This window comes from Myxine glutinosa, chromosome 12 (assembly GCF_964187855.1).
Source record: "Myxine glutinosa chromosome 12, kmMyxGlut1.1, whole genome shotgun sequence".
In the NCBI taxonomy this organism is placed as follows: Eukaryota; Metazoa; Chordata; class Myxini; order Myxiniformes; family Myxinidae; genus Myxine; species Myxine glutinosa.
The window spans coordinates 55,081,417-55,095,969 of record NC_136272.1 but is presented as its reverse complement, the minus strand read 5'-3'; the positions used below and the strand labels follow the sequence as shown (position 1 = coordinate 55,095,969).

Sequence of the window (14,553 nt, the reverse complement as noted above, 5' to 3'; positions counted from 1 at the left end):
AAGACTTCAAAGACATTGGGAATGTTGCAATTTAAGATGATAACAAGGGCCTGCCATCAATATTAACATCAAAGACTTCAAAGACATTGGGAATGTTGCAATTTAAGATGATAACAAGGGCCTGCCATCAATTTTAACATCAAAGACTTCAAAGACATTGGGAATGTTGCAATTTAAAATGATAACAAGGGCCTGCCATCAATTTTAACATCAAAGACCTCAAAGATATTGGGAATGTTGCAATTTAAGATGATAACAAGGGCCTGCCATCAATATTAACATCAAAGACTTCAAAGACATTGGGAATGTTGCAATTTAAGATGATAACAAGGGCCTGCCATCAATTTTAACATCAAAGACCTCAAAGATATTGGGAATGTTACAATTTAAGATGATAACGAGGGCCTGCCATCAATTTTAGCACCAAAGACATTGGGAATGTTGCAATTTAAGATGATAACAGGGGCCTGCCATCAATATGAACATCAAAGACATTGGGAATGTTGCAATTTAAGATGATAACGAGGGCCTGCCATCAATTTTAACATCAAAGACCTCAAAGACATTGGGAATGTTACAATTTAAGATGATAACAAGGACCTGCCATCAATTTTAGCACCAAAGACTTCAAAGACATTGGGAATGTTGCAATTTAAAATGACTAGGGCATTGCCCGTACTATATCTATATCTAAAATTATATCCCCCCCCCCCTCTATTTACATGAAATGGTTTGGTCCAAAGCGAACGGCTTCCGGAGTTTGGTAAAGAAATCGCCATCGCGTGCACAAACGCGCAGGAAAGCGAATGAATCGCAAATTCGTTTTTATTAGTTTTAAAACATAGTTTAACGCCAACATAGTTTGCAAACGTGAAATAAATGAATACGCTCTCAAATGTGCCATCCGAGGCAGAGTGTGTCCGCCACGTTCGGCACACGCGATAGTTCGCTGCTCTCTGATTGGTTGAATCGTTTTTTGGACATAGCTCGGTAAGTAATTGTCCGATTAATATGAAACCTTGAAAAGGCACATCCTCGGGTCCCCAGCAATATACCTGGCAAGTTAAAAGTATATCGGACCCGTGGTTGTCGAGAAACAGCGGTCACAGACAAACGTACAAACAGAGATTACTGGAATTATAGATAGACTAGGGCATTGCCCGTACGTGGGTGCCCGTTCCTTGCCAAAAAAAAAAAAAAACGCTACCCGTACGCTCTACCCCGCCCGTACGCCCGTAAACAAAAAAAACAACGCTCTTCGCTTCCGCCCTTCGCTCTGACTGAATTGGGAGAAATAATGCGCATAAGAAATCGAATTACGTACCGTAATGGCGGTCAGCTCGTAACGCGCTCAGCTCCGCTCGTCTCACATCGGCCACGCCTACGCAACAAAGCGTTCTGTGATTGGCTGCCGGAAGTGAAGTCGTCACTGTCCGGAAGTTCGCAAATCGCAGTTACGATGAATCGTTTTAATTTAATCGCAGTTTGAATTCGTTTTAAAACATAGTTTAACGGCAACATAGTTTTCCAACGTGAAATAAATGAATACGCTGTCAAATGTGCCGTCCGAGGCAGAGTCTGATCGCCACGTTCGGCACACGTGATAGCTCGCTGCTCTCTGATTGGTTGAATCGTTTTTTGGACATAGCTCGGTAAGTAATTGTCCGATTAATATGAAACCTTGAAAAGGCACATCCTCGGGTCCCCAGCAATATACCTGGCAAGTTAAAAGTATATCGGACCCGTGGTTGTCGAGAAACAGCGGTCACAGACACACAGACACACAGACACACAGACACACAGACACACAGACACACAGAGATTACTGGAATTATAGATAGATAACAAGGGCCTGCCATCAATTTTAACATCAAAGACCTCAAAGACATTGGGAATGTTACAATTTAAGATGATAACGAGGGCCTGCCATCAATTTTAGCACCAAAGACATTGGGAATGTTGCAATTTAAGATGATAACAGGGGCCTGCCATCAATTTTAACTGTCCGCCCCGTCTTTGTGCAGGATGTCCATATTCATGCGTGTCTCCACAAGTCGCTTCACACGCCTGGAACGTCTGTCTGTGTGCGTGTGCCTTCTGTTCCTCATGATGATCACCAACGCCATGTTCTTTGGCCTGCAATCCCGGATCGACACCGGCATATCAGAGACAGGAGTCGCCCAGTACTTCTCGGTGGGTTCAATGTATGTCGTCATTTGCAGCTCCTTCATCGAGCTTCCTGTGAGCTTACTCGTGGTGAGGATTTTTCGTTCTCGGTTGTCAAAGCAAAAGGGGTCTCAACATAAGAAGCGCGTCGCATGGAACTTGTGTTCAGGCCCGCTTCCGCACTGGACACTCTACATCGCCTGGTTCCTCATCGCCATCAGTATTTTGTCATCGGGATTTTTTACCATTCTCTACAGCATGGAATGGGGTCCTGTCAAAGCAACGCAATGGCTCGTTTGCTTTCTCTTGTCATTTGGCGTCAACATCATTCTAACTCAACCAATCAAGGTACTGGAAAGAGCTTGAATTGATATGACATTCCTTCATATAATGAACTATATACAGTATATGTATATGGGCAATTCCATGGTTACTCACATTACATATACATATATCGATGCATTAATGTAATGTGTTGTAATGTGAGTAACCGTGGAATTGCCCATATGTATTATTTGCTTGCGACCGTATTTTATTTGCTGGTGAATCAAAGTTCATAAAAATCAGTACACGTTTAAATTACTATTTCTCACGACACCTGCGGATCAAATTTCAGTGCTTTTTATGCCAGGAACCTCCTCGCAACTCGTAATCACAGAGCATTGCCGTCAGCTATTCCGCCATCTTCCTCCTAACTTACAGCAAAATAGATCTAGGCCAATTTTAATGTTTGCTGAAGGAAAATCTTTTCACATATTAACCCATTTATTGGGTTTTCCAAAACAATTGTTAAGTCTGCACAACCTTCAGTTATTGACGAGATTATTGTAATCATTAAATCTCGAAAAAAGAACGAAAACACGTCACTGTAAAACACGAGTATTTTTATTTGATGAACATAAAGTTTCAAAAAATATTGGGTCAAAATTTGATGTAAAGAACAGTTATTTAAACACAGTGTGAATTTGCATGACGAGCATGCGGCTACGTATGCGATGAATGCATATTGCAAGCTCGGGGCCTTGTTCCTATTGCCCGAGGCGGTGTTCGGGGCGTGCAAGCCAAGCTTGGGCACGTACATGTGCACAAGCCAAGCTTGGGCACGTACTTGTACACTTGGGCACAGACATTTAAACGTGGGTGTGTTCACCGAGCTGAAAATACGGCTGGAGCGCAGCTGGAGCGCGTACTCGCAGGACAAGCAGCTGCCATGTTGGAATACCCTTCCCTCGCTGGAACGCGAGAGGTACAGGCATAGCCGAGAGTGATAAGCGTGAACGCATATGAATGCATATGGACTTTGTCGGATTCCATTGACAGATTGATTCACATTTGCTTTCCTCTTTGGTTTGTTTTCCTTCTTAACCTAGTCATAGATCCACGAAGGTGACTGACTAAACCGAGAGTCTGATTTCAGCAAGTCACAAGCATCAAGTTGAGTTGGTCTGCGAGTATAACCGAGTCTCAGTGGCCCAATAAGATAGAATGAAAGTGTGGTGGTGCGGTGGGGTGGGGAGGGAAACTACAGATTGATAATCGTCCAGAAGCAATTTCCGCTGTGATTGTCTCTTTTTTAAAGCATTAAGAAAGAAAGAAGAAAAAGCAATAAGAAACCCGTATATGGAGTGAAAACCAATGGCACGCACACACACGCACACAAACACACACACAAAGGCCAAAATAATGGAAAAGACAGATGGTGATCGGCAGAAAGGCAAGGGAGAGCAGAAGAATGAAGGAGATGAGGATGGTGAAGATGATGAAGAGCAGCATAGACTGGAAGGAGAGTTAGCCAACAAAATAGAAGAGATGAAATTGATAAAACTCAGAGAAAGACCAAAACTTTATCGCATAGAAAACAATAAACAGACAAAAATCTTAGTGAGGTGAATCAACCATTCAATTAGAAAAATGATTTCAAAATCATCCGCCTTGAAGGAAATTAATGTCGTCTGTTTCGCAGCGGCACTATTCATTCAAGAAAAAGTAACGGGAAACAACACCAGAAGAAGAAAAAAACAGGCCCCACAATTAAAAACCACATTCCATCTTGGAGACAGAGATAGATTACAGACACAAAGAGAGCAACTTCCACCTTGGAGACAGAGATAGATCACAGACACAAAGAGAGCAACTTCCACCTTGGAGACAGAGATCGATCACAGACACAAAGAGAGCAACTGCAGAAGGAAGTAGGACAAATACAAGAGTTCAGGAAAGGAAACAGACACCTACAAATAAAAAAGAGAATCCAAAGAATAAAAAACAAACACAAAATCGAAGACATAGACCTCGAGTGCTTGGGTGCTGGAAACAAACTCAAAAATAGAAATGATAGCAAGGAAGATAAAAAAACAATGAAGAGGGAAACAACAGGATAAAACAAAACCACATGATTGAAAGTAACCCAAAGAGATTTTACTTTGAATTGGGGAAAAAGCAGAATTGTGTCAACTTCCCCTGAAAAAGAAAAACTGGAAAAAATCCAGAAAGGAAGATCAAAAAGAACATAACAAGGAAGCAGAATAGACCCCAAACTTAGAAAAGAAGAAGCAACATCTCGAGGAAATGCCCCCATTGATTAATTTATTGATGAAGAGAAAATTGGAAAACAACTTTAAAAAACACCAAACTTCAAAAGCCGAAGCCCAGATGGAATTCCAAATTTCTGGCTAAAACAACTTGATGCTCTTCGCAATCTACGCCAAGACATTTAAACAACTGATCGAAGAGGAAAAGGCAGTGGATGAGTGGCTCGTAGAAGGGAACACCTTTCTCATCCCAAAATCGGAGGAAACCCAACTTCCCCACAAATACCGGCCAATAACATGTGCACCAACATATAAATATACAAACTACTGGCAGGTATGATCACAGAAATAACGTACCATCATCTAACACAGGAAGGAGGTTTCGAGGCAGAACAAAAGAGATGTAAGAGAGGTTGTTATGGAACAATTGACCACCTACTACTGAACAAGGTCATACTTAAAAATTGCAAAATGCGAAGAACTAAATGATCTACCGTCTGGATAGACTAAGAAAGCTTTTGAGTGTTCCACGTTCGTAGATGATAAAATGCATGCAGACATACAAAATCAATCTCCAAATAATCAAACTGATTCAGAAAGCAATGGAGCTCTGCAATACCACATTGATATTACAGCACTGAGAAAGGAATATTGGAATACCAGATGTGAAGATATGGCGTGAGATCTTCCAGGAAGACAGTCTCCACCCCCCCCCCCCCACCCCCTTTCTGTTTTGTCTGGGTCTGGACCCACTAAATGACCTCATCAATGAACAAGGACACGGATACACCTGAATAACCAAGAGACGAACATCCAAAGAAATAGGAAAGGTGACACATCTACTATACATGGACAATAATATTGTACTCCCCCATCGTACCCAGTCGTACCCAGCTGCTCCTGGACTCTGTGTTCTTCTCTCCTGACAAGGTGGAGAAGTTTATGTCAATCCTCAACTATGATTCCACAACTGGACCAGACGGCATCAGCCCATGGGTCCTAAAATCCTGCTCTGCTGCTCTATCTCACCCTCTCTCTGTTCTTTTCACCCTCTCTTTTGCTCAAGGCCATGTGCCATCAGTTTGGAAATCAGCAAACATCACCGCTTTACACAAAAAGGTGCAAACACAGATCCTTGCAACTACAGACCAATCAGCCTGCTCCCAATTATCAGCAAAGTCATGGAATCCATCATTGCTTCGGATATCAAATCCTTCCTCTTCTCCAATGGCTTGATCTCTGATCATCAATTTGGATTCAGACCAGGTCACTCTACTCTGGACATGCTGCTTCTGCTGTCTCAACAATGGATGGAGGTCCTTAATGCCAAACAGGAAATTAGAGCTGTCTCCCTTGACATATCACGTGCCTTCGATACGGTCTGGCGCCCCGCTCTGCTCACCAAACTCTCCTCCTATAGTATCCATGGAAATCTCTACGCTTGGCTTGCGGACTTCCTCTCTGGTCATAGTCAACGTGTGGCCCTGAATGGGTTTCTCTCTTCTCCCCTTCCTGTTCAGGCTGGAGTTCCTCAAGGCAGTGTTCTGGGCCCTGTGCTTTTTGTGGTCTTCATCAATGATCTCTCCGACTCTCTTGAAAATCCTCTCTATCTCTTTGCTGATGACTCTACTCTCTGTCGCTCCATTCCTCATCCCTCAGATCGGCAGTCTGCAGCCTCCTCACTCTCTGCAGACCTGGACAAAATCACAGACTGGTCAAACAAGTGGAACGTGTCTTTCAATCCTGACAAATCTCACACTCTCACTAAGTCTTTCTGAAAAGACCGACTGGACAACCCTCCCATCTACTTTCTGAACAATCCTCTCCAATAAGTTCTGTCACTCAAGCTTTTGGGTCTCACTATCTGCCATGATCTTTCATGGGAAAATCACATTTCCAAGCTGGCCTCCAAAGCCAGTCGCCGACTGGGCATCCTCCGTCGTGTGAAGTCCTTCCTTGGCACACCTGAGCCCCTCCCCACATACAAGGCTTCCATCCACAGCTCAATGGAATACTGTTCTCCCCTCTGGGCTGGTGCTCCTTCTCACATGTAGCTCGGCTTCACGAGGTTGAAACTAAAGCATTCAGAATCATTGGAATCTCCCGCGATGAAGCTGATTCTGAGGGCCTTTCTCTCTGTCACCGCAGGCAGGTTGGTGGTCTTTCTGTCTTCTCCGGCCTAGCTCCCCCAGCTCTCTCTGTGCTCTGTCCCTCAAATATTCCTGCAGGTCGCACAAGATCTGCCAGCAACCCTCTTCTGGTGAAGCTGCCAAAATCAAGACTCTCTGCTCACCTTCACTAATTCATTCCTCTCTTTCCCACCTCTGGAACAAACTCCCTCACTCTCTGCAATCCCACTCCTACCTGCAGGTCTTTAAAGCAGCTCTTCACCACCATCTCTTATCTTCCCCCATCCAAACCTTGATCTCTTCTACCCCCATTAATTCACCCCAAATCCACTTCTTTTTTTTTTTGAAATAATGACTTTTCTTTCCTGGAAGTTCTAGCAGTGTACAAGGGTTTTATACTCCCCCCCCCTCCCCCCCCCGCCCTCCCATGCCTCCTCCCCCCAAGCCCTCTCCCTCCTACAGATCTTCCATTGTCCCTGTCCTCTGCTGTTGTACTTGTGTGCTTCCCTCTCTCTCCCCATCTTGTCTCCCGCTCCCTTTATTGTATGTTGTTTTTTTTTGTGATTGATGTTAGCTCTTATACGAGCCACGATCTTCTATTAAAATAAAAAAAATATATATTTTAAACTCTCCTCGCCAAATGACAAAAAATTGACAGAACAACTAAAACGAGGGAAATGGTTTTCCACGGACATTCAAATGGAATTTGGACAAGACAGGCGCACATTTGTACAAGTTTGGACAAGTACACATTTGTACAAGGTAAACCAACAAAAACAGACAACATAAAAATTGACCTTGAAACAACAATACCGCAGTTAGAAAATGAAGGATCATACAAATACCTCGGAGTAGAAGAAGAACACCAAATATGTCACAAACAAAATCACAAAACAAACCAAAGAACGAAGCTGATCCTGACCTGAAAACATACCTCTCCCCAAGAAACAAAATCAAAGCAATAAACCAGCTCGCACTACCAGTATTCCAATATAGCTGCGGAATAATAAACTGGGCCCAATTAGTACAACAGATTTACTCAAATTTTTTAAGGTGTGGTGCATTTTATGGTAAAAACACCAAATTTGGCACAGTTAACCTTTAGGGTATACTTGTTCATTTAAGATTTGGACCCATCGTGTAGGTGACCTATTTCGGGTATAAATCCAAGATTGCGGACATCACCATAAAAAGTACAGAAATATCCGTAATATATCATTACTAGTGGGGTCACCCGTGGGAATCTCACGGGCATGGACGTGTGTAACATTTGTACATCTTCATGTAGTTGCTGCACATTCAGTTTTATAAAATTGTTATTGGCAATTTATCAGATCCACAAATAATGTAATCTACACAATGTATTTACTTCTGTTAACATGTAAATGCATGTGCGTGCACGTGGGAAATACAGTTTGAAATGTGTTATTACATCTCATGTAAAATGTAACTTTAAGAGCTCAAATCCTCTCCCTCCCCGCCCCATCCCTCCCACATCACGCACACTGCACCAGGGAGTGGATCACCCACACACACGGGGGAGTGGGTCACACAAAAGCACACACAAAAACACACACACAAACACACACACACACACACACACACACACACACACACACACACACACACACACACACACACACACACACACACACACACACACACACACACACACACACACACACACACACACACACACACACACATTATCCAATACTTCATCCGGATTCATTGCAGCTGCTTTTGTATATGTTTGCTGAGCACACATTACCTTCCCATGTCTTTGTTGCTCAGCATCCCGTGCAAGTCTGTGTTAACGTTCATTGGCGGTCCCATTCTGTTCCCTCATGATTTAATTCATTTTGGAGATAACATTTATAAACGTGAGTGGCGACACGTAAAGGATGCTCCGCCCTTCTCCCCACGTACAGAGTACCTGATTGCAACTTGATATTGTGACTACGTCTAAATAATGAAACATTCCGACGATATAAAGAATATAGCTCAAATGGAAAAGTCCCTTGGAAAAAAGTATTTTGGGCGGTGTATAAGAACATAACATTGCACCTTTGTGTCCCACGAAAACCAAAGTTACTCTTTTAGTTACAGTACACAAAATGACATTTTTAAAATTAAAGATTTCAAATAAACATTTAAAGTGTACGTGGCCATAACGTATAAAATAGGAACGAAAAAATATCTCTCGGCAATCTCCCGTCTGTGTTTATTTATTTATTTTACAGTTGTGAATTACATGTCCATGCACACGTGAAATGGAGTTTGTTTATCAATCCTGGATGTGAGAACACAATTCAGCCTTGAAATCTCGTGCGAAAAAAAAAAAAATCGATGGAGTGAATGTAAGTTTAAACAGGATTACCTTTACTTCTGTATACTAGTACCCGACTGCAAAGCCGCAATGAGCCGGCGAAGCCAAAGCCTCTTGCCACTATTTTACCCATCACTGGCATCAGTAGGTTAGGTAGTTGGTAGTAGGTAGGTGTAGTAGGTACCGTACCTAGTTCAAAATTACACCATTTGCATTCTGGATGAGATTAAAATTTATAAAATTTCCTTCTTGATTAATTCGGTGAATTCCGTCTCAACTTCGGATATTTCCGGCCGTGAAAAACTATCCCCTACGGCCGCGAGATTTCTAAAAAAATAATTCTTCGTCAATTTTAGAATATTTGACGCCGTTTTCAGCGTCCGAAATGTGGTAAAAAGCTTTTTTGAAATATTTTGTCAAATGCTCGAATCTCATTGGTTCCAGTAATTGGTGACGATTTTCGTTGAAGATAACCAGGGCCCGGGGAGCGAGGTTGGTCTTAAAGTATTTTAATTACAAATTAGAGGTGCATGGGATTGTGAATCAAACAACGACGGGTGAAACAAACTCCTATTGAACTTTTTCGCAATTTTTTTATGCATACTTCCGCATCCGGAAGATGGCGGCCTCCATTGAGTGATTTGGTTTTTGAAATATTTTTTCAAATGCTCGAATCTCATTGGTTCCGGTGTTTGGTGACGATTTTCGTTGAAGATAACCAGGCCTGTGCGGGCCGAGGTTGGTCTTAAAGTATTTTAATTAGAAATTAGAGGTGCATAAGATTGTGAATCAAAAAAGGACGGGTGAAACAAACTCCTATTGAACTTTTTTCAATTTGTTATGCATACTTCCGCATCCACAAGATGGCGGCCTCCATTGAGCGATTTGGTGCGTCAATGCTTCCAAATTCTCAAGGGATCCAGCAAAATCAGGCTTTTCAACATAATACGTACGCGTTCATTCACAACACCGGCTTCACCGGCTAATAATGATGAATGAAATCAGAACGAAGAAATATCTGTCGGCAATTTCCTGTCTGTGGCGATACGTGAATGAAGGTGTGCCCCTCTTCCCACATTATTGTGGTGACGTATAAATTAAATATTTCATCGTGACGACTGTCATCAAATGGAAAAGTCCGCCACGAATTTTGAATATGTCTTGGCATTTTCCCGTCTGTTATTTTAGGCGGTGTATGACAGACCGTGCTGCAAATTTCTAAAATGTCTCAGCGATTTCCCGTGTGCGCGTGAATTTTCTCAATTATTGCTGACCATCGATAAAATCATCGATAAAAATGAAATCAGATGGTGAGTTAGAGTGGAGATAAAGGCGTGAGAGAGTGTCAATGGCCTTCTATGTTATACGCTTTTGAAAATGCATTTCGTTCTATAAACGGTAACTTTCATTGAATTTTCTTCCCGTTTTTTTCAACCAAGTCTAAAACCATGTTAGCGACTGTGAAAAATGAAATGAGATATCGAATTAGAGTTTAAATAAAACTGTGAGAGAGAGAGCAAGACACCGCTGGCCTTACAAAAGAGGCCTCAAAGCTATGCAAGTAAACAAAATGGTGGATATTTGTTTTTGAAGCTCCTCCCAGACCGGGTGGAGCCACTTTTTGGACAGACCTATCACAGACAGACAGAATCACCTACGGAGAATATAATATAGATAGGCCAAATTTCTAAAATGCTCACTTTTCATCAGATTGACTTGAGATTTTAAGAGGATTTGCACATCCAGACACTGATTTCAACCACCAAGTATTTTTGAGGTCAACATCGGTCAAAAGGTCAACATAGGGCAGATTTCCAAAATGCTCACTTTTCATCAGATTGACTTGAGATTTTAAGAGGATTTGCATATCCGGACACTGAATTCAACCACCAATTATTTTTGAGGTCATAATAGGCCAAAAACTTATTTGAGGGATTTCACAAGTATCATGCTATACACGACATATTTCTTGTTTTACTATTATTTTATTTTATTTTACCATTCGAAGTGACCAGAGAAAATGCCAAAAGGTGGAACAAACATTCAGACTGCTATATACACTCGTTCCCAAGGTGGAAACAAACGATAAAATGGGAATTCTTGCTGTTTTTTTTTTTTGCAGTCAAGTGAAGTCCAAAGCAATGTAGGTTAAGCTAATGTGAAAATAACATGGAGTGCTGTTAAAAGAAGATAATTTACAGATAGTGGTACTGTAGTACAACGTGATATTGGTGCTGTAGTACAACGTGATAGTGGTACTGTAGTACAACGTGATATTGGACCTGTAGTACAACGTGATAGTGGTACTTTAGTACAACGTGAAAGTGGGACTGCAGTACAATGTTGCATTGGTAAGAGACTATTTACATACTAAATACTGATGTTTCGTTGGGATTTTGAGGTGTTTGCTCAGAACACGTGGGGTGAAATGAGATGAGGTGTGAGTGGAAGGTAATCAACTAACATCTTTTTTTGGTATTCTTTTTGACACAGATTGTATTGATAACGGTTTACATAATACTTTTGAAAAAAGTATTCAAGTTGAGTAAAACTGAACTTCTGGAGCAAGAGAAAGAAGAGTTGGAGTATTTTGGACTTAATTTGAATTTCCAAGACAAGAAGAGTTTGGAAGAGAAAACAAATGGTAAAGTCTTCAGATGTCATTACATTATTTAATTGTTGTCAAATAGCACTAATTTTAATCCTTTGTCTGCCTCAATTTATGCTTTATAAAATGACTAGCTTTGCCCATCACTTGTTGTCAATCATGATTGTTGAGTTTGCCCATCACTTGTTATTCATAATTACGAGTTTGCACATCAATTGTTGTCAATCCTAATTGTCAAGTTTGCCCATCACTTGTTGTCATTCATAATTGCGAGTTTGCACATCACTTGTTGTCAATCCTAATTGTCAAGTTTGCCCATCATTTGTTGTCAATCCTAATTGTCAAGTTTGCCCATCACTTGTTGTCCATAATAATTGTTGAATTTTCCCATCACTTGTTGTCATTCATAATTGCGAGTTTGCGCATCACTTGTCAATCCTAATTGTCAAGTTTGCCCATCACTTGTCAATCATAATTGTTGAGTTTGCCCATCGCTTGTTGTCATTCATAATTGCGAGTTTGCACATCACTTGTTGTCAATCCTAATTGTCAAGTTTGCCCATCACTTGTTGTCATTCATAATTGCGAGTTTGCACATCACTTGTTGTCAATCCTAATTGTCAAGTTTGCCCATCATTTGTTGTCAATCCTAATTGTCAAGTTTGCCCATCACTTGTTGTCCATAATAATTGTTGAATTTTCCCATCACTTGTTGTCATTCATAATTGCGAGTTTGCCCATCACTTGTCAATCATAATTGTTGAGTTTGCCCATCACTTGTTGTCATTCATAATTGCGAGTTTGCACATCACTTGTTGTCAATCCTAATTGTCAAGTTTGCCCATCACTTGTTGTCATTCATAATTGCGAGTTTGCGCATCACTTGTTGTCAATCCTAATTATCAAGTTTGCCCATCACTTGTTTTCAATCATAATTGTTGAGTTTTTCCATCACTTGTTGTGAATCCCAATTGTCAAGTTTGCCCATCACTTGTTGTCAATCATAATTGTTGAGTTTTCCCATCACTTGTTGTCAATCCTCATTGTCAAGTTTGCCCATCACTTGTTGTCATTCATAATTGCGAGTTTGCGCATCACTTGTTGTCAATCCTAATTGTCTTGTTTGCCCATCACTGGTTGTCAATCCTAATTGGCAAGTTTGCCCATCACTTGTTGTCAATCCTAATTGTCAAGTTTGCCCATCACTTGTTGTCAATCCTAATTGGCAAGTTTGCCCATCACTGGTTGTCAATCATAATTGTCCCAGTTTGCCCATCACTTGTCAATCCTAATTGTCAAGTTTGCCCATCACTGGTTGTCAATCCTAATTGTCAAGTTTGCCTATCACTGGTTGTCAATCCTAATTGGCAAGTTTGCCCATCACTGGTTGTCAATCCTAATTGTCCCAGTTTGCCCATCACTTGTTGTCAATCCTAATTGTCAAATTTGCCCATCACTTGTCAATCATAATTGTTGGGTTTTCCCATCACTTGCTGTCATTCATAATTGCGAGTTTGCACATCACTTGTTGTCAATCCGAATTGTCAAGTTTGCCCATCACTTGTCAATCATAATTGTCGAGTATGCACATCACCTGTTGTCAATCCGAATTGACGAGTTTCATTTGAAAAATAATAAATTTTCATCCGATTGACCAGAGGTATGATTAAGATCATTAATTTTGATCTTCGTGAAATGGACAATTTGTCTCCATGGCAATTTTTAGTGTAGTGTGAATGGATTTTGCAAGTATCGTGCTTTGCTCAAAGTCTTTTTTTATTATTATTCTTCCGTATGGCTTTTCATGTGTTTATTCACTTTTAACTTCAATTCCTTAGCAACCTTTGGTCCGATTGACATGAAATTTTCAACATAGTATGTGACTGCTTATCTGAAAATTTTGGATGCTAATCGTGACATCATAGGTCACGTGGTATGGGCGCCATCTTCAAAAAAAACAAAAAAATCTGGACCTCTATATCTCCAAAACCGCTTGATGGAGAAAATTAAAACATGGCTTATTGTAAAGTACTCAGCATTCGGAATAAGTGTTGTTAACCATGACGCCATCTGTACATCCATTATGACATCATTATTCGACAAGTGCAACGCTTAATCCGATCCGTTTGAAATCTCTTGAGCATGATCTATGAAACAATGTTTGACAAGAATGTAAATCTTTGACGTCATAGGTCTCGTGGTTCGGCAGCCATATTGGATTGAACATTAAAACTAAAAATTAAAAAATTAAAAACCCGCCAGAACGGTCGACCAGATTGATGTGAAACTTCATGCACATGATCTACTGGATTTGGGAAATATAGGGTGATCAATGATAAATCGTGGGTCACATGGTCTGGTAGGTTTGATGTTTTGAAGACCAAACCTTTCAAAAGAAACTCCTCCAGAATGGCTGGACAGGTCGAGTGGAAACTTTACACACGTTCCCCAAACCTTGGAAATACCAGGTTGTTCCAAAAAAAAATCATAGGTCATAAAAAAAAAATCAAAAGAATCGGGTCCATCAAAGGAAAATGTTGGATCAAAGGAAAATATCTAACTATTTCTCTAACTATGAAATAATATCTAAATAATATCTAATTTCTCTAACTATGAAATAACTATTTCTCTGAAACCGCCAAAGCTATTCAAGTCAAACTTTACAAGTATAATCTGGTACCCAAGGGTAATACATGTCAAAAATTTGGCCGTGATCGGTTGCACGGTCTGGTAGCCAGAATAAAAAAAAACATTTTAAGAGGAGGAGGTCATGAGTCATATGTCGAATGA

General features: G+C 40.8%; 1 protein-coding gene across 1 annotated transcript in view; it reads left to right on the top strand.

The window, feature by feature from the left end:
- Positions 1 to 14,553, top strand: part of LOC137437739 (polycystin-1-like protein 3) — a 187,288-nt gene that overhangs the window by 43,600 nt on the left and 129,135 nt on the right. Inside the window, exons 4-5 of the mRNA XM_078766339.1 lie at positions 2,025 to 2,514; positions 11,649 to 11,799. Coding sequence (XP_078622465.1) covers positions 2,025 to 2,514; positions 11,649 to 11,799 — 641 coding nt within the window. The remainder of the gene's footprint in view (positions 1 to 2,024; positions 2,515 to 11,648; positions 11,800 to 14,553) is intronic.